The sequence below is a fragment of the Dermacentor albipictus genome, chromosome 8, assembly GCF_038994185.2.
Source record: "Dermacentor albipictus isolate Rhodes 1998 colony chromosome 8, USDA_Dalb.pri_finalv2, whole genome shotgun sequence".
In the NCBI taxonomy this organism is placed as follows: Eukaryota; Metazoa; Arthropoda; class Arachnida; order Ixodida; family Ixodidae; genus Dermacentor; species Dermacentor albipictus.
This window is the reverse complement of record NC_091828.1, coordinates 29,804,409-29,831,278: the sequence shown is the minus strand read 5'-3', so window position 1 is coordinate 29,831,278 and position 26,870 is coordinate 29,804,409. Positions and strand designations below refer to the sequence as shown.

Sequence of the window (26,870 nt, the reverse complement as noted above, 5' to 3'; positions counted from 1 at the left end):
CGCGATGCATCCATCCTTCGGAGTTTACTAATCGCACGCTAGTGCGATTAGTAATCTAACTTATGATGGGTGTGCAACTAGTGGTGATATTGTCGTGCAGTATCACCAGCCAGAGCTCAAAAAGGCGTTAAGACTGGGACGCCCGCTCTGACATATTGGACCGCAGACAAAGGAATAGTTTAGACTGAAGACGTAGGCTTTGGAGCTCTCTTGCTAGCTTATGCTGTGCGCGTCTTCTAGCGTAACCTAATCACAATTTATATTATATCTTACATAGAGTAATATAAACAATTGTATATACACAATGGTAAACACAGTGGCAGAAGTGACCATGAAACATTTTTTTGAAGAGTGGTACATGCCTGCCGCCTCTTGACGAGTCACCGAAGCTGTAGCGTAATACTTAATTCAAGAGAGGCACATCTCTTACGTCACATAACATGTGATCGTAGTTGGTGTACAAGAAGTGCTTTAAAGAGTGGCCCATGACCTGCATCTCACATCCACTGACCCATCTTGTTCCAATTGTTGGTTTTGAACACGGTTGTCATACTCAATACATTCGAGCATCGACTACAGATTCTTTCAAGTTAACTGTCATAAATCAAGGACAGACCGAAATGTATGCACAAGACACATAAACAGACAGACAGACAGACATACCTCAAACTGCATGAAGTTTCCAAAGAACGGTAAGCTCATTGCAAGTGTTTTAGCTGCAGCACATAATTCGCACTGCTCTTTATGTACTGCTCGTTACTTGTTACTACCGCGTTTTCTAAATAAATCCTAGAAAACTGATGCATACCCCATATTTGGCCAGATAAGTATCTTTGTTTCAAGCTTGGTGGGTTGATGAATATCATATGCGCTGTACATGGGGAAATATTTTAGCGAACTTTTTACTGTTATGCCGATGGGTCGCCGTCATTATTGTTCATTAAAATGGTGTGTGTGGTGCGGCTTAAATATGATAACAGTCAGTGAGTACCAAATGTAAAGAAAACATTATGCAGATTAAATTTGCATGCCGTAGTCCATGTGAAGTGAAGCTGTTAATCAGCTCTTGTAAATTTTCCCAATTACCTCCTGCGTCTTTCGAGTACGGGAAACTGGTCCGCATGTACTTTCGTGCACCCGTGCTACGGAAATGCTCGAAATCGTTGATTAGTGTGCATTTGCTCATTTATATTTATTTTTCCGAAGATACCGGCCCCTCTTAAGCCACTTTCCTGCTGTCAGTATGTGCCACAGTAAGAAAATTATAGTCACGTTCAGCAAGCAGTCATGATCTAGAAGAGCTACTTGGTAGCAGGATATGTACCACCGGCTTCTTGACCCTTCTCCCTTTGTGATTCTGTGCCAAATTATTGAAATCGCCACCATAAAAATACGTGGACATGCTGCTTGACCAATCCCTTGTTGTCGGTATATGTGTCAGTACAGAAATCCTAATTATCAGCGCACCTATCGATAAAATCAAAGAGCTTGTTTGCGTTGGAATGATGTGTAGCACCCGCTTCTAGGCCAGTCTTCCGTTTTGGGTATGAGCACATAGTATGGCGAAATTTCTTATAACACATGGCGAACTGCTGAAAGAGAGAGTTGGAGTTGGTAACAGAGAAGTGTGCGGGCGAGCGACACTTAACTGTTTGAACATTGTGCTGCGGCGCTGGGGGGTCGAGGTCCCAATTCGGCCGCAGAACGAGCTTCATTTTACAAAGGAGAAGGAATCAACTCAGTGAGCACGCAAACGAGTGAATGATCGAGCGAGGCAAAACCATGGGCGAGCAGGCAAAAAAAAAAATGCCTGTCTATAAAGGAACGGATGTTCCGGATCCGCGTCAGGTGCTTTCTAAGACCAGGCTCATATCGGAACTCTCCGCTGAATGACTCCTACAGAAACGTTTTTAGTAGAATCAGCATGTTTCAGATTTATATTAGTCGGGACCCTGACGGTGTTTTCGACTATAAATGACATAAATTAATATCAGTTCATGTGCCACCAGCGTTACTCCCCATTCGCAAGTTATATAGATTCTCAATTAATGGTCCCAACAAAAAGCTCAAGATAAAGCGAACACAATCGAAATGAACCAGCATGTAGTCAGTTGAAAATTATTTTTGTCAGAACGAGTTTGTTTATCTTCTAGTGATCGCGGTATACAAACAAGCACTGTTTCTACAGTGCTGGCACTGCTCAAACCTGATTGTATTAAACCACCAAACCACTGCCTTTGCAGTACTTAGAGAATAACAGTATAAGTTAAAAATTCATGGCGCAATGAACAAGAGTTCCCACATGAAGTAAACCAAATAACTCCAGGTAATTACGGCTTAAGAATAGCTAAGTTGCAGCCTAACTAAACACGACAACACGCTTAAGTTGTATACAAGGGAGTTGGGATGCGAAAGCAGATTACGGTTAGCCAGGGCTAAACATAAAAAATGGAGGTGTAGGTGCATCCCTTTCTTATTCTTTCATCGTAGCATCGGTATATATCCCTAAAATCATATTTTTTCTCCTATATACATATTGACACGTGTACTTGTCTTTATCGGGCGACAAGTATTGTCGCCTAACAAATGTTATCGCACAGCGCGGGACGCGCCTGCATGTGTCCGAAGTTTCTGGAAAGTTATCGATGCTTCTATCCGCTGTCTGTTGTCGCCGAACGTTGTGTTATCTGATTTCATCGCTTGACACGAATGGTGTAGAACATTTTAGAAGGCATGCGGGTCCCAACGTTTAATCTGGAACATTCGATGATTGCTGTATAAAAGCCGACGCGCTTGACCCCCTGATCAGATTTTCGACGATCGCCGAGCGTGTTCGCTGCTATCGTTGCGCTATAAGTGTAGCCTGTTTTGTGGGCACAGGTTCGCCCAATAAAAGTTAGTTTTGTCGTTCACAGTACTGCTACTGTGTTATTCAACGTCACGACCACGTGACATCTGGTGGAGGTGCTTGTGCGTTCATGTACCGAACGCCCCCGCAAAGCCGCGATCCAAGCCCGAAGCCCGAGAACAAAACCAACGTCGCCCAAGACCAGCGAGCTAGCCGCCGGCTGCAAGGACTGCCCCCAGAGCACGGACTCCTACCTGAGACGTGCAGGAAGATCGCCACCAAGTCCACCCCAATGGCAGCCCCAGCATCCCCTGTCGTGCTGCAGCAGCCCAGGGAGCCTCCGACGTTCCGCGGTTCAACGTTCGAGGACGCAGAAAGCTGGCTTGAGACATACGAGAGGGTCGCTGCTTTTAACAACTGGAACAGCGAAGACAAACTGCGACATGTCTTCTTCGCATTGGAAGACGCTGCCAGGACGTGGTTCGAGAACCGAGAAGCCACCTTGACTACCTGGGAGCTGTTCCGAAGCGGCTTCCTGAAGACATTCACAAGCGTCGTACGCCGAGAACGAGCCCAAGCACTACTGGAAACCCGAGTGCAGCTGCCCAACGAGACCACCGCAATTTTTACAGAAGAAATGAGCCGCCTATTCCGCCACGCCGACCCGGAAATGTCCGAGGAAAATAAAGTCCGGCTACTAATGCGTGGTGTTAAGGAGGAACTTTTCGCCGGTATGGTACGAAACCCACCGAAGACTGTCGACGAGTTTCTTCGCGAGGCCACTAGCATAGAGAAGACACTCGAGATGCAAAACCGGCAATTCGACCGCCGCACCAACGCTACAAACTATGCTGGAGTTCAATCACTGGCCTCCGAAGACCTGCGCGAGGCTATCAGGGCAGTCGTACGAGAGGAGCTTCAGAAGATCTTCCCGTCGTCGCAGCCTCAAGTGGCCTCGATCGCTAAAATCGTCAAAGATGAGGTTCAGCGGTCGCTTGGAGTCCCGGAGGTGCAACCTCAATTACCGCAACCCAAACCCGAAGCGATGACCTACGCCGCCGTCGTACGCCGTCAAGGCCCTCCTCAGCGACCGCGCCAGGGCCCTGTAACGCCGCAATTCCGTCGTCCGCTGCCGCCGCCGCCAACGCGCCCACCCGTCGCACCTACCCGAGGAAGACCGACGTTTGGCGCGCTCCTGACCACCGCCCGCTCTGCTACCACTGCGGGGAAGCGGGTCACGTCTACCGACGATGTCCATATCGGGAAATGGGACTGCGAGGTTTCGCCGTCAACGCGCCGCGTCCACAGCTTGGAGAGCGCCCACGTGACATCGCCGACTACCTCGCCGCTACTCAATGGAGCCATCGACGGCCATCCCGTTCGCCGTCACCAGGACGCTACCTGTCGCCGCAGCGCCGACCATACACTGGCCCAGCCCGGGGACGGTCAGCGAGCCCATATCCGGAAAACTAAAAGCAGCAACCGATGGAGGTGCGGTTGCTGTTCGTCGAACTGACGAAGATCCTCCGCCGCCGACGAAGACGACGACGAAATGATCTCGACGACATAACAACGACACGCCGCCGTCCCGACGAAGTCAGGAAGGCAAGACTACACCGACGAACGACGACTTGACGACGCGACGTTCCAACTTCAGTTCAACACGACTCAGCCGTGATCCGACGCCACGACCTAACTGCAACGCCAGACCAAGAACCACCGACCTCGACGTGCTTCTCGACGGCCACGCAGTCACTGCCTTAGTCGACACAGGGGCTGATTACTCCGTCATGAGTGGACACATCGCCGCCCAGTTGAAGAAAGTTAAGACTACGTGGGAAGGCCCTCAAATTCGAACCGCAGGAGGACACCTCATCACGCCGTCTGGAGTCTGCACGGCAACAATTACCGTTCATGAGCGGACTTACCCTGCCACCTTCGTTATCCTCCAACAGTGTTCACGAGACGTCATTCTCGGTATGGACTTCCTGAACCAACACGGCGCAGTCATCGACCTGAAGTCGAAGTCAATAACGCTGTCGGAAGATAAAGCGATACCGCCGGAGAGCCCTCGTAGTCACCACGCCTTGAGTGTGCTCGAAGACCAAGTGAGCATCCCGCCCCGCTCCAGCATTGTTATTTCGGTCGGCACCGAAATACCCGCTGACGTAGAAGGTGTCATCGAAGGCGACCAACGTCTCCTGCTAGACCGTGAAATTTGCGTCGCAAGAGGGATCGCTCGACTGCATGGAGGGAAAACTGAAGTGTTGCTGACAAACTTCAGCCAGGAGTTCAAGCACATCAACAAGGGAACGACGATCGCGTACATCGAGGAAATTGTGGAAACCGGTAATGCGTTTGTCCTCTCGGATTCCGCCGCATCTACCCCGACGACCATGGTTCCCGAACCAGACTACGACATTAATCCAAGTCTCCCAGTGATTAAGCAACAGCAGCTCAGAAGTCTGCTCCGACGATACAAAAGCTGCTTTTCGACGACATCGAGGATTCGACAAACACCAGTCGCCAAGCATCGCATAATCACCGAGGAGCACGCTCGACCACTCCGCCAAAGCCCTTACCGAGTTTCGCTGCGAGAACGCGAAGCTATAAGAAAACAAGTCGACGAAATGCTGCGCGACGACATCATCCAGCCGTCGAAAAGCCCGTGGGCATCCCCTGTTGTCCTGGTGAAGAAAAAAGGACGGAACCCTACGTTTCTGCGTCGATTATCGTCGTCTGAACAAGATCACGAAGAAGGACGTATACCCCCTTCCATGGATAGACGACGCATTGGATCGGCTCTGCAACGCTAAGTATTTCTCGTCGATGGATCTCAAGTCTGGCTACTGGCAAATAGAAGTCGACGCGAGAGATCGCGAAAAGACCCCCTTCATCACGCCAGACGGCCTCTACGAGTTCAAGGTGATGCCATTCGGACTCTTCTCGGCACCTGCAACTTTCCAGCGCGTCATGGACACGGTGTTAGCAGGATTGAAGTGGCAGACCTGCCTTGTTTACTTGGATGACGTCGTCGTCTTCGCCGAAAATTTCGACGATCACCTTAGGCGGCTTACGACAGTACTAGAGGCCATCAAGTCATCAGGGCTCACTCTGAAGCCAGAAAAAATGCCGCTTCGCTTACGACGAGCTTCTGTTCCTAGGCCACGTCATCAGTAAATCCGGAGTACGCCCCGACCCCCAGAAAACAGCTGCCATCGCAAAGTTCCCGCAGCCCACCGACAAGAAGGCAGTGCGTAGATTCCTTGGCATGTGTGCCTACTACAGGCGCTTTGTCAAGGACTTTTCACGCATCGCCGAGCCGTTGACACGTCTAACTAAATGTGATGTTGAGTTCAAGTGGGAAACGCCGCAGGCCGACGCATTTGAAGAACTCAAACGACGCATGCAGTCGCCGCCTGTACTTGCGCACTTCGACGAGTACGCCGATACAGAAATCCATAGTGACGCCAGTAGCCTAGGCCTCGGTGCCGTTCTAGTCCAGAGGAGAAACGGATTCGAACAGGTGATAGCTTACGCTAGCCGGTCGCTGTCAAAAGCGGAAGGCAACTATTCTACGACCGAAAAGGAATGCCTCGCCATCGTTTGGGCTACAGGTAAATTTCGCCCTTATCTTTATGGCAGGCCATTCAAAGTCGTCAGTGACCATCACGCGTTGTGTTGGCTAGCGAGTATAAAGGATCCTTCAGGACGACTGGCGCGGTGGAGCCTCAGACTACAAGAATACGACATCACTGTAACCTACAAGTCCGGACGAAAACACTCCGATGCCGATTGCCTATCACGCGCCCCCATTGACCCGCCGCCGCAAGATGACGAAGATGACGACGCCTTCCTTGGCATGATAAGCGCGGAAGACTTCGCTGAACAGCAACGGGCAGACCCGGAGCTAAAAGGCCTGGTGGAATATTTGGAAGGGCACACCGACGTTGTCCCCAGGGCATTTAAGCGCGGATTATCTTCCTTCACGCTTCAAAACAATCTCCTCGTGAAGAAGAACTTTTCACCAGTCCGCGCCAACTACCTTCTTGTTGTCCCGTCAGGATTTCGTCCAGAAGTATTGCACGCCCTACATGACGATCCGACCGCTGGACACCTCACTTTTTCCCGGACACTATCGAGGATACAAGAAAAGTATTATTGGCCGCGCCTGACCGCCGACGTCTCCGTTATGTCAGAACATGCCGAGACTGTCAGCGACGCAAGACACCGCCAACAAGGCCAGCCGGATTACTACAGCCAATCGAGCCTCGTTGCCGACCATTCCAGCGGATCGGGATGGACTTGCTGGGACCCTTTCCGACGTCAACAACCGGAAATAAGAGGATCGTCGTGGCGACAGACTACCTTACCCGCTTCGCTGAAACTAAAGCACTGCCGAAAGGTAGCGCAGCCGAACTGGCAAAATTCTTTGTCGAAAACATCCTGCTTCGACACGGCGCCCCAGAAGTCCTCATCACCGACAGAGGAACGGCCTTTACAGCAGAGCTCACCCAAGCCATTCTGAAATACAGTCAGACAAGGCACAGGAGGACCACGGCCTACCACCCGCAGACGAATGGTCTTACGGAGCGGCTGAATAAGACCCTCGCCGACATGCTAGCGATTTACGTCGACGTCGAACACAAGACCTGGGATGCCGTCCTGCCGTACGTAACATTCGCTTACAACACGGCGGTGCAAGAAACAACACAGATCACGCCGTTTAAGCTGGTTTACGGCAGGAACCCGACGACGACGCTCGACGCCATGCTGCCCCACGTCACTGACGAAGAGAATGTTGACGTCGCTAGCTATCTCCAGCGCGCCGAAGAAGCCCGACAGCTCGCCCGCCAACGGATCAAGAACCAACAGAGGACCGACAGCCGACACTACAACCTCCGACGACGCTTTGTTGAGTACCAGCCCGGCGACCGTGTTTGGGTTTGGACACCGAAACGCCGACGAGGACTCAGTCAGAAACTACTCCGACGCTATTCCGGACCCTACAAGGTCATCCGACGTATTGGCGCTCTGGACTATGAGGTCGTGCCAGACGGCATTTCGCATTCACAACGACGTCGCGCACGACCTGAAGTGGTCCACGTGGTGCGTCTTAAACCATTTTACGGACGCTAACGAACTTTCCTTATTTTGTTTTTTTTTTCTTTGCTATGAGTGCTTACTTATTACTTTCGTTTGTTTGCAGCATCGGGTCGATGCTTTTTATGAGGGGGGTATTGACACGTGTACTTGTCTTTATCGGGCGACAAGTATTGTCGCCTAACAAATGTTATCGCACAGCGCGGGACGCGCCTGCATGTGTCCGAAGTTTCTGGAAAGTTATCGATGCTTCTATCCGCTGTCTGTTGTCGCCGTACGTTGTGTTTCTGATTTCATCGCTTGACACGAATGGTGTAGAACATTTTAGAAGGCATGCGGGTCCCAACGTTTAATCTGGAACATTCGATGATTGCTGTATAAAAGCCGACGCGCTTGACCCCCTGATCAGATTTTCGACGATCGCCGAGCGTGTTCGCCGCTATCGTTGCGCTATAAGTGTAGCCTGTTTTGTGGGCACAGGTTCGCCCAATAAAAGTTAGTTTTGTCGTTCACAGTACTGCTACTGTGTTATTCAACGTCACGACCACGTGACAATATAGTGGTAGGTCATTAGGTACAAATATTGATCCTTCACTGCTCATCTACAGTGCGAAGAAGAATTTACGCTATTGGTACGATTTTCGCGTAGTGTGGAAACCGAATTTTCAAGAAAAGCTACTGTGAGAATCCAGATCAATTCCAATAGACTCTTCTGTTTAAACAATATCAAAGTCAAGAGTGCCGTGGCATGCGCTTGTCAGTAATTCAAATACCGTTATTTTTTCCTTTGTTTGGCATCCGCAATGCCGTTTAGAACAGGACGCCCGGTGAACTCTGGAGCTTGTAAATTACAAACCACTGATACTTTATCTCAACGGGAGCACCATCCATGATAATACTGCCATCAACTACTGGAAAAGTACGTCTCATGAAGCACGCAAAACGCAAATACTCCAAGGAAAGTGTAGGGCAAATTATTTGAGCTTACTAACTGACTTAAAGAAATGATAATTTGATGGTAATGACTTTCATTGCCGTTACTTTGTCATTTCTTTTTTTTCAAATAATAAGTAAAAGTAATTTCGCCTATGTTTCTCTTGTACTCCTTGTTTGTTAGCTTCTCCTGATATGATTAACTAAATTAAGCCCTTCGGTTAGCCCCCTATGTTCATGTAAAACGCAGTGTTCGTGAAAACACGATGTAATAAGCAGCACCGCGATCATCTTTTCAAAGAAATGCAAACATGGCCACATTGTATAAACAGTAAATGGAAAAAAAAAACTATCTGGAGTAGTGGAAACATTGTCGAAGTAGTAAGTCAGATTGCCTAAAAAGAGCGTACACATTTCTCCGCTGTATTAACATAAGGGTACTGTTTAAGTAAACAGAATTATGAGAACAAATTTTTCTGTCTGCTCCATACGTTGGATCAGGACAGATGCTTCTGCTCCGGTCAGTAGTATCATTCGGAAGAGTCAGGAGTTTTGTCTACGATTTCATCTTTAGACCTGTATTCTCTTATTCGTACCAATAGTGACGAATATTGGACAACTTCGATTAGTGAATTGTTCCTTCGGATAATATCTTAGAAAATATATTTCTCTAGTACTTGAAAATTTTACTAATGCACCAGGAAGTTTTGAGCATATTTCTAGAATTGATCAGTTGTTGATCAGTCACGTCCAATTTTGTATATATTCTGTGTCTATACATACCAGATTGTTATCCTTCTAGCATGCATCTATCAAGTGTTACGGGGTCTTCTGTGTTTTACAGGTGCTACTTTTATTCTGCTATTCATCTACAGTGAAGAAGTAATGAAAACTGGGTAAGTTGTGCGTGATAAAGCTTCATCGTTCATAAAAAAACGAACGACATCTACCAAGCACTATTACTTAGGGCGCAGGGCCTTCCGCCTGCCACATTCGAAAAATAAATAGGCCACAAGCGGTTACATTAAGGCTTCTGCAGACACGAACGTACCTTATCCCGGTCATCATGAATAAAATTACTCTGCACTACGGGGTTTCAGTCTATTGTAGTAAGTGTGGTGGTTTGCTCGATTTAGAACACATGCTTTGGCGCTGCTTGGCGTTGGCCGGTGATAGTTCGCGAGGTGAACAGTGGTGGTAGCGGATGCTGCACAGAGATGCGCTGGCGGACCATCTCAGGGCTGTCCAGAGGGTCCGTGTGACGGTACAGTGGCTCGACCTCTCTGTCCCAACGTGGGAGCGGCCCGCATCACTCCCAGACTGAACCCTCAGGACCTAAACAAAGTTCTTCCTACCATACGGTGGTTTCTCCTTATGTTCCTTGGTATAGTCAGCATGCTTTTTTACATTGTAAATGGCCAACTGTCGCAAAATTCATTGCAGTAGATGATACGCCTGCGTTATGCAGTGCCCGTCCTGCATCCCTTTTTGTTCTTGTATGCCAGGATTCATCATGTTTGCGTCCAGGTAAATAGAACAAAAGTCACCACAATGATTTGCTTTGTTCTCGCTTTTATGGGTAAGCTGCAGAGCACACCGCCGCAAATGAGACGTAAAAACAGTTGCTGCATTGCACGAAACGATCCATGGCTGCAGTTGGAACGCCGCAGTTTCAAATAACATCGTTGTGGCGAACATGAGCTGATCGAAACGAGCAGCATGGCAGCAGTTCTGGCAGCTGCAGCGCGAGAGCAGGAAAGGCTTATGAAGAATGATGGTAGCATAATATGAACGAAAGCTTCGAACGACAGCTGGGACCGTGAAAGGGGAGCACCATTTATGCTTTGAGCACGATGAACTAGAACAGATGCACAACAATCCTTGATTTAAAAAGAGCAAGCGCTAAGGAAGAACCGCTGCAGAAATTGTGCAATGTAACAGCGAAAAAACATAGCTCCTATTTATTCTATTATTTGGAAATAGCTCACAGGCCTCTAGAGAGGCACTGAGTGAGGTAAGCACGCGGTACAGTTGAATGACCCTTGACCACAATTCTGCTACAAAACATCGTCAAGAATACAAATAATCACGCACTCCTAAACAAATATAGTATGGCGAATCATGGAAAATGATATAGTAAAACATCAAATCGAGAACAAACAGAAGTGTAAAAATGGAAGTTTATCGCTGCTTGTATTGCTAACGTATACTGAAGAACTTTCGCAAATTAACGTAACGGAAAAAACAATAGACACAAAGACGGCAATGATACATCACCGGCAATAGAAAAAAGAACGAAAAATGTTAGCAGAGTCTTCATGAAAAATAATAATAACAGAACAGTAGCAACATTGGAAACACTCGAAAAGGTATAAAGGACGCGCAATCAGAATTTCAAGCAAGTATATAGGCAGAAGCTTTGTCCAAGGAAGACAAAAAGAAGACCAAAAGAAAAGAAACAACTACAATTTGTGAGCAGTAAAATGTGTGGCTAGGTTAATGCGGAAAGCGTCATGATTGGTATGCGAAGCAATGCCACCTGGAGTATTGTCCCTTAGGCGCATAGCACGTGACAGTGGAGGAGAGTTAGATATCCGTGTCGCACTGTATATGCGGGCACAGCCGAAGTACTCTTGCAATCCGGGTGTAGTGAAGACGTGGTATCCCTATCTTGTTGAATGGAGCATGGTAGGGATGAATCATTAGAGTGAATCATTTACTGTAATAATGATAGCAATGCGATATCATGACAAGTGTTTAAGGTCTCTAGCGATTGTTTAATTTTTGCTTTGGTTATGCTTCAATGAGCACTGTAATTACAAGAACTAGACGACTCGCCCTTTTCTGAGCGAGAGAGAGAGAAACACAAGCTTGAAAGACGTGCTGGGTATGTGAGCTTAGACGGTATGTGAGGCATAGACGGTATTTGTATGTACTGACAGTTTTTTTATGCACTACAGGCCCATAGGCTTATATAATTACAATTTGTTTTCATTTACATTATTTTCTACGTTGTATTTTTGCGATTGTGTTCGTTTGTTTTAGTTAGCTTGCTCTTCTTTATACATCTCTGGATTTTTAATATTAACCGAGGGTCCCGTTGCAGTCTTTGGCTTTGGTACCCTCGTGGTCTGTATATTGTATCTTTCCAGTGCATTGTATTTAAAGAATAACAATCTGAAGCTGAAACTGAAACTGCAAGACAAAACTGGTCTTAATACTGTTATTCTGCAGCTTACTAATTTCGCACCTTGTGGAAATTTGCACGAGCTCCTCGTGGTTACAAAATTGTTGGAACTAAACACAGTTGTGTGGTAAGCGTACAGAATGCACTTCCATGAAGAAAGACAATTATGCACATCGCTAATATAAATGAGGAAAAATAGCGGACCTGATATAGACATCTGCGGTACACCAATGTTAGTAGTAGGTTCTTTATGTCAACGACTTATTTTTTATGTTGTAACGGCGGATTGGCAGTAGTGGCGGATCAGTTTTTCCAATGGCTGTATGTTGTGCACAAAGAATAGCCTGTTTAATTGCGCCGAAGGCCTTCGATATGTCAATGAATATTCAGCCTTCAAGTTTATTTTCATCACCGCATCAGACCTAGCTAGTTTATTTTTTCACCGCATCAGACCTATCTAATACAATCACTTGAACGAATTCAGAACCGCGCAGTACGTTTCATAACCAGGACATATGACCGACAGACTAGCGTTACTAACCTGAAGTTCCCGCTATCACTCCCAACACTTGAGCTGCGAAGGAAGGTAGCTTTGCTCTGTCTCTTCCACAAAATAATTCATAGTCAGCATCCTAGTACCCTTCCCCTTACCGAACCACATCGTACATACCGTCGTCTTTGTAATAGCCACAGCTTTAGGCGCATATTTGGCCGAACCACGGCTTTTAATTCATCAGCGCTTCCACGTGCCATAAGCTACTGGAATGATCTTCCTGATCACGTCGTTGCATTACATGACTCTGCAGCCTTCAAAGACCAAGTACTGCTCTGGTTTTCCTAACTGTTTTATTCACTGCCTTGTACTTCGTTAGTCACCCTTATAGCCGCCATTTCAATGTTCCTTCATAGATTGCATATACTGTGAAATATTTTTCTGGCCTTATATTTGCAACGTTATACTTCTCATTAGTTCTTTGTGTCCTGTGAAACTGTTACCCATTGTATAATGATGCATGAGCTGCTTTCTTGTATCCTTCATTTTCTGTACATGCCCCCCTCACACAATACTCCTATTTGGAGCCTGTGAGCATTTTGAATAAATAAATAAATAAATAAATAAATAAATAAATAAATAAACCTCAACAGTCAAGGAGGCTTAACGGAATCAGGGTGTAGACGATCCATATGTAAAAATACTGAAAGATATCTCTAGCGGTTCTACAGCCACCGTAGTCCTCCATAAAGAAAGTCACAATAGCCCAATAAAGAAAGGCGTCAGGCAGGAAGATAGGATCACTCCTATGATATTCACAACATGTTTACAGGATGTATTCACAGACCTGGATTGGGAAGAAATGGAGATAAGACTTAATATAGAATACCTTAATAACTTGCGATTCGCTAATCACATAGCCTTGCTTAGTAAGTCGGGGGACCAATTGCAATGCATGCTCACTGACCTTGATCGGCAAAGCAGAAGGGTGGGTCTAAAAATTAATATGCAGAAAACTAATTATTGTTTAACAGTCTCAGAAGAGAACAGCAGTTTACGATAGATAGCGAGTCACTGGAAGTGGTAAGGGAATAGATCTACTTAGGGCAGGTAGCGCCCGCGGATCCGGATCAAGAGACTGAAACAATCAGAAGAATAAGAATGGGCTGGGGTGAGTTTGGAATCCATTCTCAGATCATGAACCACAGGGTGCCATTATTCCTCAAGAGAAATGTGTATAACAGCTGTTCTTACCAGAAATCACCTACGGGGCAGAAACCTGGAGGCTTACGAAAATGGTTTTATTTATATTGAGGACGACGCAACGACCTATGGAAAGAAGAATGATGGGTGTTACTTTAAGGGGTAAGGGAAGAGCAGATTGAGTGAGGGAACAAATCGGAGTTAATGATATGTTTGTTGAAATCAAGAAAAAGAAATGGGCATCGGCAGGGCATGTAATGAGGAGGGAATATAACCGATGGCCATTCAGGGTAACGGACTGGATTCCAATGGAAGGGAAGCGTAGCAGGGGGCGGAAGAAAGTTAAGTGGCCGGATGAGATTAAGAAGTTTACAAGGACAACGTGGCCACAATTAGTACGTGAACGGGGTAGTTGGCGAAGTATGAAAGAGGCCTTTGCCTTGCAGTGGGCGCAAGCAGGCCGATAAGTTCGGATGCTGATGATGATGACCATGTTTCTCATTGGCATCACGCGCATGTAATTTCAGTTTTTGTGGAAACTGTGAGAGTACTAGACCTCCTTTGATATGCGTTATCGGATTTATACTAGAGCTCAGGAGTGTGTTCCTCGCAATGTAAAAAATGCAATCACCTAATAAACATCGGGGGTATTACTGGATTCAGCAATATCATTTGTAATTTGGTACGCCTTTGAAAGGGTGTACCAATGAATATCCACTTTTGAAAAGTTTTCTTTTGCAGATGGCGCGACTTTGCCAAATCAACACTATTAGACGTGCAGTCTAATATTGCCTACATGAGCAATCAAATTTTGATCCCGCATATTATCAAACTGTAAGTATAAATTTTGTACTTCCCTCTAAGCCAGGCGTCTTAATTATGAACTAGAAATGTGAGCAGCGATGAAGTCATATCCAGTTAGCAGGTACCTTGTGTTTTCGAGCTTTTACGTATGCATCCTCTACTTCTGTGACGAAGGCAATGATCTTCAAGTTACAACTTATCAGAATTATTGGAAATTAATACTGAAAATAAAACAGTGGTCAGAAATTATCTCCTCCTTGCACCAGCCACCCGTATAGTTTTGGATGGCCTACGTTGGCACCTAGCAGTGCAAGTCTACATGTTAGTAACGAGTGCCTAGTGTAATTCACACAAAAAACTATAACTAGTTGTTTTATTACGGAATCGCACACAGGGAATCTAAAATATCCCATTTTGCTCAATGATTTAGCAAAAACAAATAGCGGTTGTATTGTTATCACTTGTTTGATGCAAATTTCTCGGGCACTGCCACAATACCCTAATACATTTGGCATACAATTATACCTTTAACTTTTTGTAGTTTTCCTAAACTTCTATAGTAGTTTTACGGTGAACCGGTAAACGGTTGAATGAAATCATCATTCGAGCATTGTAATACCAGTTGCATTATAGATGGCACTACGCTGACAGCACTAACGCAGCGAGACTCACCTTTCCAGAGCCGAAACGAGAAGCGATGTGGAACCAGGCCTTCGCTGCACCGGGAACAGTCGCTTGCAAGCCATACATGTACCTCTCGCTTGTCCAGTCGTAGCTTCTTTTAGACTCCACCATCTCCAGCGTAAGCGCGGCTGGGCTCCTGCCGCTGCGTGTTTTATACGTAGGTTATGTATATAGCATGACAATCATTCTCAAGCGCAGAAAGTACTGCTTAAACGATACCGACTGGAAGGTGGAATTGATATAGCGTTGATGAAGTTCTGGTTGCAGAGAGCTTTATCGACTGAGTAAACCAGGTCGCCGTTCCAACTCGCTTATAAGGCATTCCAACATGTGTCTGGGCGAGCCCTTCTTTCATGGCAAGAATCAGCGATGGCGGAAAAAGTAGTTACTAACCAGATTGACCTAAACAGCCGCCTATGCATGGCCAATCGTCCGGAATCCCCAGTAACCTTTGTGTTTCCATGCCAAGACGCTTGCACGTGTCGTGCTCCAACTACCATTGTTCACCGCTTGGAACAGCTAGTTCATATGCACACTGCGCTCCAGCGATGTTTTGGCGTAGGCTGGCCTACAAAGGTTCCCTTGGGCTTGGCAAGGATTTACGCTTGTCGCCTGCAGTGTTTCGTGATGTATTTGACGCTCTTAAATCTAGGAATGTTATTAGCGCATTCGTCGTTGTCGTAGCTTTTTTATGCCTTTCTATGCCTTTGCGAGATGAAAGGGACGAAACGGGGTTATAACCCATGGGCCCCATTTTTTTATTAGTCGTATCCTAACGCGATAACAAAGCCTGACACCAAAGATAATAAGGGCAAATTACTTGTGCTTAATAAAAGAAATAAGGAAACAATAAATTAATGTAAATGAATGCGGATGAAAAAACAACGTGCCGCAAGTGGGGAACGATCTCACAACCTTGGCGTTTCGCGTGCAATGCTCTACCAATTAAGCTGCCACGGCGCCGTTTCCCCATCAACTTTCTTGGGTATTCATGTTTCCTAGTAGAATTCCGGGAGTGTTCGCCAGCGCCAGCACTCACAGACCTTGGCGACGGATGTGGAACATCCTTTCTGCCGCAGGCGACACGAGAACGTGAACTTTTTCGGTGAAGGCAAGCGGTAAATAAATCCACGCATGCTACCTGAAGGCATCAATGTTGCCCGACTCGAGTGAGAAGAAAGAGGTTTGACCAATCGGACCGATTTTTTATTAGTCATATCCTCAGGAGACAACAAACACTCACACCAAGGATACGACACTAAGGATGCGAAGGTTGTGGAGTCGTTCTCCACCTGCGGCAAGTTGTTTTTTCTTCCACTATCATTTTCATTTTTTATCTTTTGTGTATTTAATTTATTAAGCACAAGTAATTTCCCGTATGTTGTCCTTGGTGTTAGTGCTTGTTGTCTTGTTATGATTAGTGGAGTATCGTTTGATAAGACGGACAAATTCGTTGAGATATCTGCCTGACTGACTTAGCGGCTAAGGCATGGCACTGTTGAGCGCGAGGTCATCTGGTTATATCGCGACCGCGGCAGCCCTTTCTCGTTGATGGTGGAACACGAAAAGGCTTCAGAACCATGTGTGTAAAAATTGAGTCCCTGCCATTCACTACATCACCCTCACTGCCCACTGCTTAGTTTTGGGATGGTAAACCACACAATTATTTTTAATGTTGTCAGTTATCTCGACTTATTCGACAATACATATGTGAACGAATGAAAATTTGGACCTGTATTCACGGAATGCACTTACGCTAGAATTGTTCTTCAAGAAAGGATTCCGCCAATCCTGATGCTGCACTTATTACCGAAGGCGGCCGGCCAATGGAAAGGAGTACTTACAAACAAAAAGCTTTGCGAATTCGGCCCCTGGGGCTTAGTTCACGAACGTTTCCGTTCATAACAGTTCTTTGCCATTGGCTATCCAGCTACGCTTATATATATGTGCAGCATCCACATTGGCTGAGATTTGTTGATTAAAAATTGTAGCGTAAGACCTTTCATGAATACGGGTCCTGGTCCCGCATTCACAAAATGTTCCTACGCTAAAAACGTTCTTGCCAGCTAATAATGATGTCGGACATATTATTAGCGTATGCGATCCGCCAATGAAGAACAACACTTAGGAACGAGAGCTTTGTGAATTCCGCACTCATTGTTTAGGTTTTCTCATGTGGGCGATTTTTGCTGCAATGTCGTGAAGTGCGAGTGACGACGTATGTGAGTGCACCTCAGAATAAACTTTCTATGTGGTTGGGCTAGTACCAGCAAACAGTGAGCTGGCTCCTCGAAAATGTTCTCTACAGCCATGTATATTCAATCACACATTAAAGCGATTTTCTTTTGCTGGTGTTCTACAAATTGTTAGGTCTCGGTCGCTTTTGAAGAAGGCTTACTAAAGTTCAAATAGTTTTATTTTGCTTCCTGCTAGTGTAACCTTTTTAGAGTGTAACCTTTTATTAAGGTGCTTATTCTTGCAGCTCACGTGCTCTAACCGCCTTTATATTTGCTACTAGAGCTTTAATGAGCGATTCTGCATCAACACTGGGAGCTGGACAAGTTGGTGTGGCTCTATCGTATCAAGACCACCGCCAGAAAACGAGCACCAAAAGAATTCTACAGAAACCTTTCAATGGCAATGCTTTAGCACTGAATGGACATCGCCACATAACGTATTGACAACATTGAAACGAATTATGTACGAGGCATACACCGCATCGAGACTCCAAGGTCGCGCTTCAATGTTAATGTTGGATTTAACCTTTAGAATGGGTGGGCGCTAGTGCTGCGCTCTAGCCATGATAACAAGTATAAAACAACAAAATAGCTATGTCGCAAAGAAAATAAACATGCAAAGCAGTAAGAAATAGCAATATCTTAATTGTCACACTGAGTGTATGATCTAACTTCAGTTGAAGGACGTGCGCTCGCTACACTCCACTACTGTTGCAGCTTTTTCTTCGTGGTGGACACTGCTATTGCCAGTGCTTCAGGAGTACCATCGGTTGCATCACGAGCGTATGCCTAAACGACAACGGGAAATGCCAGCGCTTCGAGTAACCTGGTCCTCTCTGTGTGGATAGGCTCACGTGAGGCTTCTGCAGCCCAGGACCAGATTATACGCGTTATCTTCCTCATCTCCGCACGCCCGGCACTTCGGCGCCATCACTTCCCGTTTTTGGCCAGTGCCGTTGATACACAAGAGCGTGTAGATTTCCTGCGCGAGCCTGTAAACAAAGAATGACTGGATTGCCATTGTCATATATGTTTTCCACTGCAATGGTTGTTTTGTTGGTCCGGTAGGATTGCAGCTTTCGTTTATAAAGCATTGCGGAATGCTATAACGCGGCTCCTCTCGCCTAGCCTGAGCCCTCAATGCCTTCATCCACTGGCGTTCGCTGTCTTCCTGCACAAGATGAGCGAACAACAGAAATTTACGCTGTATAATGCATAGGCGTCTACTACACTGAGCTTGTGCACCCTGAAAATGTAGATATCCTAATACTTGTCGAGCCCGCCTTTTGTCGTTCATTAGCCTTAGAGGACCGTCGAATGAAATTTGCTGGTCGCTTTTCTTGCCTCTGAAGATGTCCAGCCGATGTCGTCCTGAATCGCCTCGACAGCGACGCACCCATTACAACCCTTAATTTTTCCTCCAACTTAGCGTCGACTGCGTTCTATTCACCCTCGCATGTTCGCCGTGAGGCATACAACACCATTAACAAAGTTGAGACCACGCACGCCTACCCGCTTCGAGGGCGCCTCCAAACCTATATACATTGTCTGCGCAGCAAATTGCATGTTCTCTGACCAGCCCGTTTCAAGTGGTCATCGTGTTCCTTCAAAATCTTTTATGACGAAATAAGCATTACACCAAGGAAACGGTATTCCTTTAAACATGGTGCAGTGGTACCATTGGGAAGAATCGCGGGTGTGTCACCTCAAGAGGAGCTTTAGCTCGGGTGCTCCTATCCAAATATGTGTAAAAGGAGAATTCGTTTTCTCGGCAACCACTGCACTAAATATGACGAGGTTTGCTGCATTTCCAAGAAAAGCTTAAAATCTTGTGTCAGTGTATCGAATTTTCGATCTAGGTCGTCAATTATTTATTAAAAATTTGCAACAATTTCAAATTTTCAGAACGAAACTACCAAGTTTACAACTTTGTAACTCAGCAAGCAATAATAAGATCACACTAATGTAAATTCCAATGGATTGTACATGTAAAGCGGAAAGAATTGCTGTGTTACTCATGAATTTGTAAAAATTTCGTAATATGGGAATACAGCTTTAGCTGAGCCCTTGTAAACAACGTCATAATTAACATAAGACATATATTGACAGAAGGAATTTGTGTGCTTTAAATGATCTAAGGGATACCGTTTACAGAACCGCAATATCTGTTCTTAATGCAGAGCTGTTATTTTTTATAAACTTCCTGCATCTATATTTTTCGACTTCTGAATTTTCGAAAATATTTGAAGGAAATTAAGGACATAAATGGAAATTCCGTTTCCGACAGTCACTAGAATTAATCTTTTTATCTCAAATGCAACACATCTCATTAAAATCGGCCACGGGTTATCTCAGAAAAACGTGTTTGCATTTTACTTGTGTTTTAAGACGCCGCGTCGGAGTTTGGTCCGAGCTAAGGCTTTCTCTTAAGAACCGGAGGACTGCAGCATCTTCAGGCTGTCAAGTTTCAACATTGATTTCGCGGTGCTTTAGGAATGTGTGTGAAAAGTGATGGCGTGGGCGGGCAGGGGGGTATGCGTTTTAGTTTCGGAGGGAGCCCGGGCCCCCCCGGTCCCCCCCTCTGGTACGTGCTTGTACAGGTCAACCAAATACATATCTGCTCAATTAGTAAGAAGATTATTTACATAAAAAAGTCCTTTCTTTAAGGAAAAGCTTTTATGTTTGGCTAGACATGAAGAAGTGTTTACGTAGAAGACAAAAATTTCTGGTTACTTTTATTTCCACAGGCACAGTGTTCTAAGTTATAGCGCCAAAGAACTATAATAATCGTTCGCCGTATACATTGCTGCAAAAAGGAAAGTTTAAGTTAAAGTTAGTTGCTTGCCTGGTTTTTGCACGTGGGAAGTTAAATATGGTTTTGGATAGCCGAAAGTAGATGTTCAGTATTTTTTGAACTAAACAGGTGATTTTATAATTGCTTAACACCGTGAAAGAACGAATACGAATGTCAGTAAACAGAACGCTACTTGGGTGATTAACAGAGGAAAATGTTAGTATTCTTAGGGCGCGTTTTTGCAACGGCACTATAGGTGTTAAGTAAGTTTTATATGTTAGGCCCCATATTTCACAACAATAGCTCATGTGGGTATGAAACGTATATGCAAACGTAAGAAAAGTATCTGCAACGAAGCAAAGCACGAGGAAAATATTGCCGGGCACGGGCCAGTGTGTAACAGTTGAAAGCGAGTTTTCGACAGACAACGCTTATTTGTTCTTTCCAGTCCAAGTGACTGTCCAAAGTAACACCTAAACATTTAAATGAATCAACTCAATCCAGAGTTCATTTCGCTAGAGTCAAAGTGAACTCACTGTATGTAGTCTAGTATTTTCCTCTTAGAGTGGAATATGATATACTTAGTTTTATCAGTATTTAGGGCTAGTCGATTCTCTGAAAACCATTGAGCTACATTTAGCAGTTCACCAGATATAGTGTCCTGTAATGACGAGAGGGAATCCCCTGAGGTAACAAAGGCGGTGTCGTCAGCGTACATCAAAACTTTTGACAGGTTAAGTGCGCCCGGTAAATCACTTGTGCATAATGAAAACAGAATAGGACCTAAAACTGAGCCTTGCGGTACACCGCACACGATATGTGTGAAAGCAGAATGATGTTTGGTAATTATCACTCGTTGTCTTCGTGCCTTAAAGTAGTTGTGGATGAAGTGAACCGCGTTTCCAACGATACAAACGTTTCCATAAGATTCCAGTTTTCTATCAGATTCCAGATTCCTGCCCCCTTGAACAAGAACCTAGTGCGTCCGCATTGCTCTCTGGTTGAATGGGTTGACCATGCAGGATGCCGGTAAATATAACAGCGAGGAGCTCTCAGGCTCTATTGCCCAAATATTTCACCAGTGCCGCTGGGATATTGTCCAATCCCTCGGGTGCGTACGCCCCAATGGGCACAAGGGCTTGGTCAAGTGCGAGTGGCGTTATCAACCGCTTGCGCTTGTCTACACTATTTTCAGTGCCCTTGGATGGGTAGGCCAGAGGAGCTTCTGGCGGTTGTGCAGGCGGGAAAGCGAACAGTTGCTTCAAGTTTCTTGCAAGTTGTCCGTCGATATAGGACAAGTGGTGGCCGGTGTCCTCATTTGTATGTTCTTCGTGATGATATTTGCGATCGAGGGCTCGCAGATACGACTTAGAGAAGACATTAGGGAAGGGCAAGGAGGTTAACCAGCCTGAGCTCGGTAGGCTATCCTGCACTGGAGAACGGGAAACGAGAAATGAAACATAAAAAGGAAGAAATAGCTTCACTTTTCACAGTAAAAACACAAGCGTTCATCGAGCAGACTTTTTCTACTCCGTTGCAAGGAGAAACGGTGACTGAAAAGAGTCGACAGTGATCACATTCAGCCACATTTCTTTGCACGATTTCCTGCGTGGCCTCTTTACCTCGGATGTATAAAATCCAAGTTTCCTGGCATTCGTCGGCGGGCAGTTCCATGACAGCCCTGCAGTGGTGCCTGTTTGCTGTCTTGCGCGCTTGGAAGTGCACGTGTACTTCCGGGTCCCAGCATCCCTTACAACGCAATCCAAGACGTGTATTCGCGTGAATTTCATGCATTTTTATACTCCGTCTCAGATGCTTGATATGTTCTTCACAGCTTGTACATTTTTTCAACCGCAGGTGCGCTTAAAGTTCCTCCGCGATAGCCACGTAGGCAGTTATCGGCAGGCGGCATACTCCTGGGTATCTTTCCTTGCTTGCAATATGCCACGTGGATGTAGATATACTTATACACACGCGGTTTACATCACTTCATATCTTGGCCTGCCATGACACGTTGATGCGCATCCCCTTGACTTCACGTACCAGACCCTGCGATGAAAGTGCATAGCCAATGCATGTACGACTGGTCTTGTAGCACCAAGTAAACCCGCCCTCATAGTAGACATGAAGGTTTAGCACATCAAGGCAAAAGCCCTCGCGTAGCTGCTAAGAACGCTAAGAACACTCGGCGGCGTACAGCGCCGTCTCGAAGCCTGGTGTGGCGTCCTAAATGCATGGCGCACCGGTGCGTGTAAGTGCTTGGAAGTGCTTCATGCGCCAATCAGGCTCCTCTGTCGCCCTTCTTTTTCGACACGCTGTTACACCCAGTACACTGCCGAGAAGTCCACTCGTGGCCGTCGAGACGAAACGTGCTGCACGCCGGTGCCGGTGAGCACGGAGAATTGTTCTTTTACATGCCCACACTGATTGATCCGTACTCAATGACGCAATTCGGTGAGGAATTCATTGAAAAGGGTCACATACACCAATGATTTTTTGCCACAGCCTGCTAATCAGAGAGGGCCCTTTACTTGAGTAACCCTTGTGTCATTGGTTTTATTTCGCGTCGTATCCATTAATGTTACGGGTGCCTTTTAGTCATTGTGTAGCGGCAAGTTTTCAGTGCACATATCTAGTGGCCCAATTTGGCATTAAAGAGCATTATCGAAGTTCAGAACAGACCAAGCTGCCCATACCTAGTGCTCCAGGTCCACGTTAATGGGTTTCATGGAACACCGGTGCCTACACAGTCCCGCATCTATAGGGGCACATGCCAGCGTGAAAGAGCTTCGCTGAAGAGAGTCATGTATGTACATACATAGTCAGATAGTCAGTGACCCAAGCTGAATCTTGGTGTCAGAGAGCGTTAATAGAGCACAGCAGCCCGATGCGCTAACCATTCAACCACGGACTACCCATTGAGCCAGGTAGGCGGGAAAATGGTTAGATGCGAACATAAATATACATAGAAACTTAGTGTAACAAAGAAGAAGCGCCAGTTAGCCCGGGGCCTCTCCATCGTATGAAATGTAACGAAGTGCCGGTCAGTCAGGCGCATCACCAGTACTTCACGCACGGGGCCGGTTCTGACCGCTCGCAGGCTTTTTGACTACCGCACCGAGATCGATCTCCCTCGCCTTGCGTACCCTGTCAATAAACAGCTTGACATTTGGTGGAGGTGCGGGGTATGACTATATCAACCCTGCAACTTCGAAGACGAACCCTTCAACCATCTCGGCCAATGCCGGACGATCCTGCCTATCCTTCTGGAACCATGCCTGATGATTAAGTTCAACAAGCTGTAGTCACGACACCAACCGTCATCTGTCCTGGCGTGCAGCGTCAGGGGGATTCTGATATTCTTGCGGGTACGTGGTCAGAACGTCGAGGACGGGCTTTCCTCGTACGACACAATCAGCGTGCACAATCACTGCGACGATATGGCAAAGCTCAACAACGTTATTTTCAAGTTGAGTAACGTTGCACATTTGTGGTATCGTAACCAAGAATCCGACATTCCGACATGGTTGGCGTTCGAGACCAACTTCACGGAAGTGTTTGGTTGTCCTGCTGTCCGACAGTTTCAGGTCGAATGACGCCTGCGCTGACGGGTCCAGTAACCAGGCGCAAATTTCACCAGCTACGCCTAAGAGTTCGTTAATCTGTGCAAGAGAGTCGACGCAAAGATGCCAGAAGTCGACAAAATCGGGCATATCCTCAAGGGAATGAGGAAGACGCATTTCACATGTTCGTCCCCGAAACATAACCACAGTGTATGCCGTCATGGCGCTGTGTCAGAGTGAGAGTTACGACGAACTTCGAAGGCAGCGAGTAGTCCCACTACATCCGCCCTCAGAATTCGCTGCTGTCTAAGGTCTGACGCTTGATGTTGACGAGTCACCTCTAGTGCACCAGAGAACGTGCAACCAAACTCTCCATTCACATCGGGGTTACAAAGCGCCATCGAGGAGCAAGTCGCTGAGTGTCCGCCAGCTGTTACTCAACCGCCTACCGTCGCGGCGCTCCTGACGTACACTGACGTCGCTGCGAGGCCGCCCTTCACTTCACGTCCACCTCTCCAAGCTGTTGCGCGACCGCCTCCGATTTCCTTCTCACCGCCTGCACCACAGCTACCCCGTCAGCCAGATCCTTGGCGCACCGCGGACAACCGCCCAATTTGTTGCCATTGTTGTATTCCAGGACACGTTGCCCGCTTTTGTCGACGCCGTATGCTGCATTTTTAGGATAACCGTCGACCTATGAGTACGTACGCCCCTCGGCAACTACAGTCCCCTGTGCCACCAGATGACACCTCTGTCCTGAACCATGCTCGTCGTTCCCCATCCCCCCACCGCCACTCCATCGCACCGATGAGACACCGGCCAAGCCCTCTACCTCAGTCACAGTACCCGAGGCGAGAACTGCGCCCCCTTCGATTTGCCAAAGGCCTGGCAATAACACCTGCGACGTCATTGAGGTATACGTCGAAGTCTTTTGAACGCACTGGTCGATACGGGCGCAGCCATTTTTGTGTAACCTGCAGGACATTGCCGACGAATAGGAAAAGTAACGACGTCATTTTCCGAAGTGCATTTGAGTACTGCGAGCGCGCAGCCTTTCGGACCATTGAAAGCCTGCACTGCAGGTGTTAACATCGAGGAGTCGCTCCATGTTATTGAATTCGTTGTGCTGCCGTCCTGCGCCCACGATGTTATCCTTGGCTGGGATTTCGTTTCTTCAAACAATGCCATCATTGACTGTACCCATGCCAAGGTGGAGTTGTCTTTTCTTGCCGATGCAGCCATGAACCAGGATCCTGTGATGTCTGCGAAAATCCTTGAGGCCGAAGTTACAGATATCCCTGCTCAGTAAGCCACCATCGTCTCCCTACCTTACGCATCAGCACGTGACGCAACCATGCTTATTCACGCCATGTGAGTTCTTCGTCCGTCGCCGTTCCCTTCCGTTGCCATTTGCGGTGATCGCCCTCAGTGTTGGCCGTGGTGTCATATGTGTGCGCAATGTGCCTTTTCTGCCAAATACTTTGCATCGCGGAGAGTGCCTCGGTTACGTGCAAACTGTGTATTCTTCAATGCTTCCAAAGACGCGCATTCGGCGTTCCTCGCCGCCCTCGACAGTGCCACTCGACCGCCGTTGGAGTGCTTCCATTCATCAATCTCCGGTGATCTGACAACCACACAACTCATGCAACTTTTCAGATTCCTACGCGAATTTACTGCTTCCTTCGACTGCCATCAACATTATCTCGGCCGCACCACCATAGTATCGCACAACATCAACACAGGTTCGCACGCCCCATTCCGGCAGCGTCCTTACCGTGTACCAGCTTCTGAACGCTGTGTCATCGACGACGAATGAGTGATATGCTTCGGATTGGCGTGATTCAGCCATCCCATACCCCGTGGGAGTCACATATCGTCCTAGTAATAAAGAAAGATCGTTCTATTCGCTTCTGTGTAGATTACAGGCGCCTTAACAAAACTACGCGCAAATACTTTTATCCCCTACCACGCATACACTATGCCCTTGACTGTTTGCGAGGTGCTGAGTTCTTTTCCTCTTTGGATTTGCGGTCTGGATATTGGCAAGTCCCCATGGCAGAGGCTGACCGCTCGAAAACGGCCTTCGTCTCACCGGACGTATTATACAAATTTATTGTCATGCCATTCAGCCTGTATAATTCGCCGGCTACTTACGAGCACCTAGGGAACTTCTGGCGATCGAGGCCTACCTTTTCTGCATGAAGTCGTCACGTCGCTTCTGAAGCAGTGCACATCATCTACAGGACGACCAGCACATACCATCCGCAAACGAACGGGTTGACGGAGCGTTTCTACTGTACCCTTGGTGAGATGCTCGCTATGGGCGTCGTGTTCGACCACTCCAACTGGGATGCTGCGCTTCCGTTCGTCACGTTCACCTATAATACAGCCACTCACGCCAGCACTGGTTTTTCTCCCTTTTTCTTACTGTACGGCCGCGAACCTTCCTGCACCATCGATACCACTCTACCCTAGCAGCCTGACTCATCAGAATGTGTTCCTCTCTCTCAAGCTGCGCAGCATGCTGAAAAATGTTTACAACTCGCCCGCTGTCTTACTACCGCAATTGAGACACACCAGAAGCTTTGTCGTGGTGGCTCTGACCCCACAAGCTTCCCTTCTGATTCGTTAGTTGGGCTATGGGTTCCACCTTTAGCTCCCGGCTTTTCTTCTAAGCTGCTCCCACGATATCATGGTCCTTATCGTGTTATTCCACAATCTTCCCCCGCGCACTATGTCGTCGAGCCTGTGTCGCCGTCTTCCGCCCAGCGGCGTCGCGGTAGTGAAACTGTTCACATAGATTGGCTCAAGCCCTTCCACTATCCCTCTATGTTAACTAGTGCTTAGATCGCCAGGATTGCGCCTCTTTTTCCGTGGGTCAAATGTAACTAAAAAGAAGCGCCGGTTAGCGCGGCACATCTGCAGCGCAGGAAATGTAACGAAGAAGTGCCGGTCAGTCAGGCGCATCACCAGCACTTTAACGCACGGGGCCGGTTCAGACTGCCCCCAGTGTTTTTGACT

At 46.9% G+C, this 26,870-nt stretch overlaps 1 protein-coding gene across 1 annotated transcript in view; it reads right to left on the bottom strand.

Moving 5' to 3' along the window:
• LOC135914483 (glutathione hydrolase-like YwrD proenzyme) overlaps window positions 1-26,870 on the bottom strand; it is a 62,588-nt gene that overhangs the window by 25,751 nt on the left and 9,967 nt on the right. Inside the window, exon 3 of the mRNA XM_070524585.1 lies at window positions 15,244-15,397. Within this exon, the coding sequence (XP_070380686.1) occupies window positions 15,244-15,397 (154 nt within the window). The remainder of the gene's footprint in view (window positions 1-15,243; window positions 15,398-26,870) is intronic.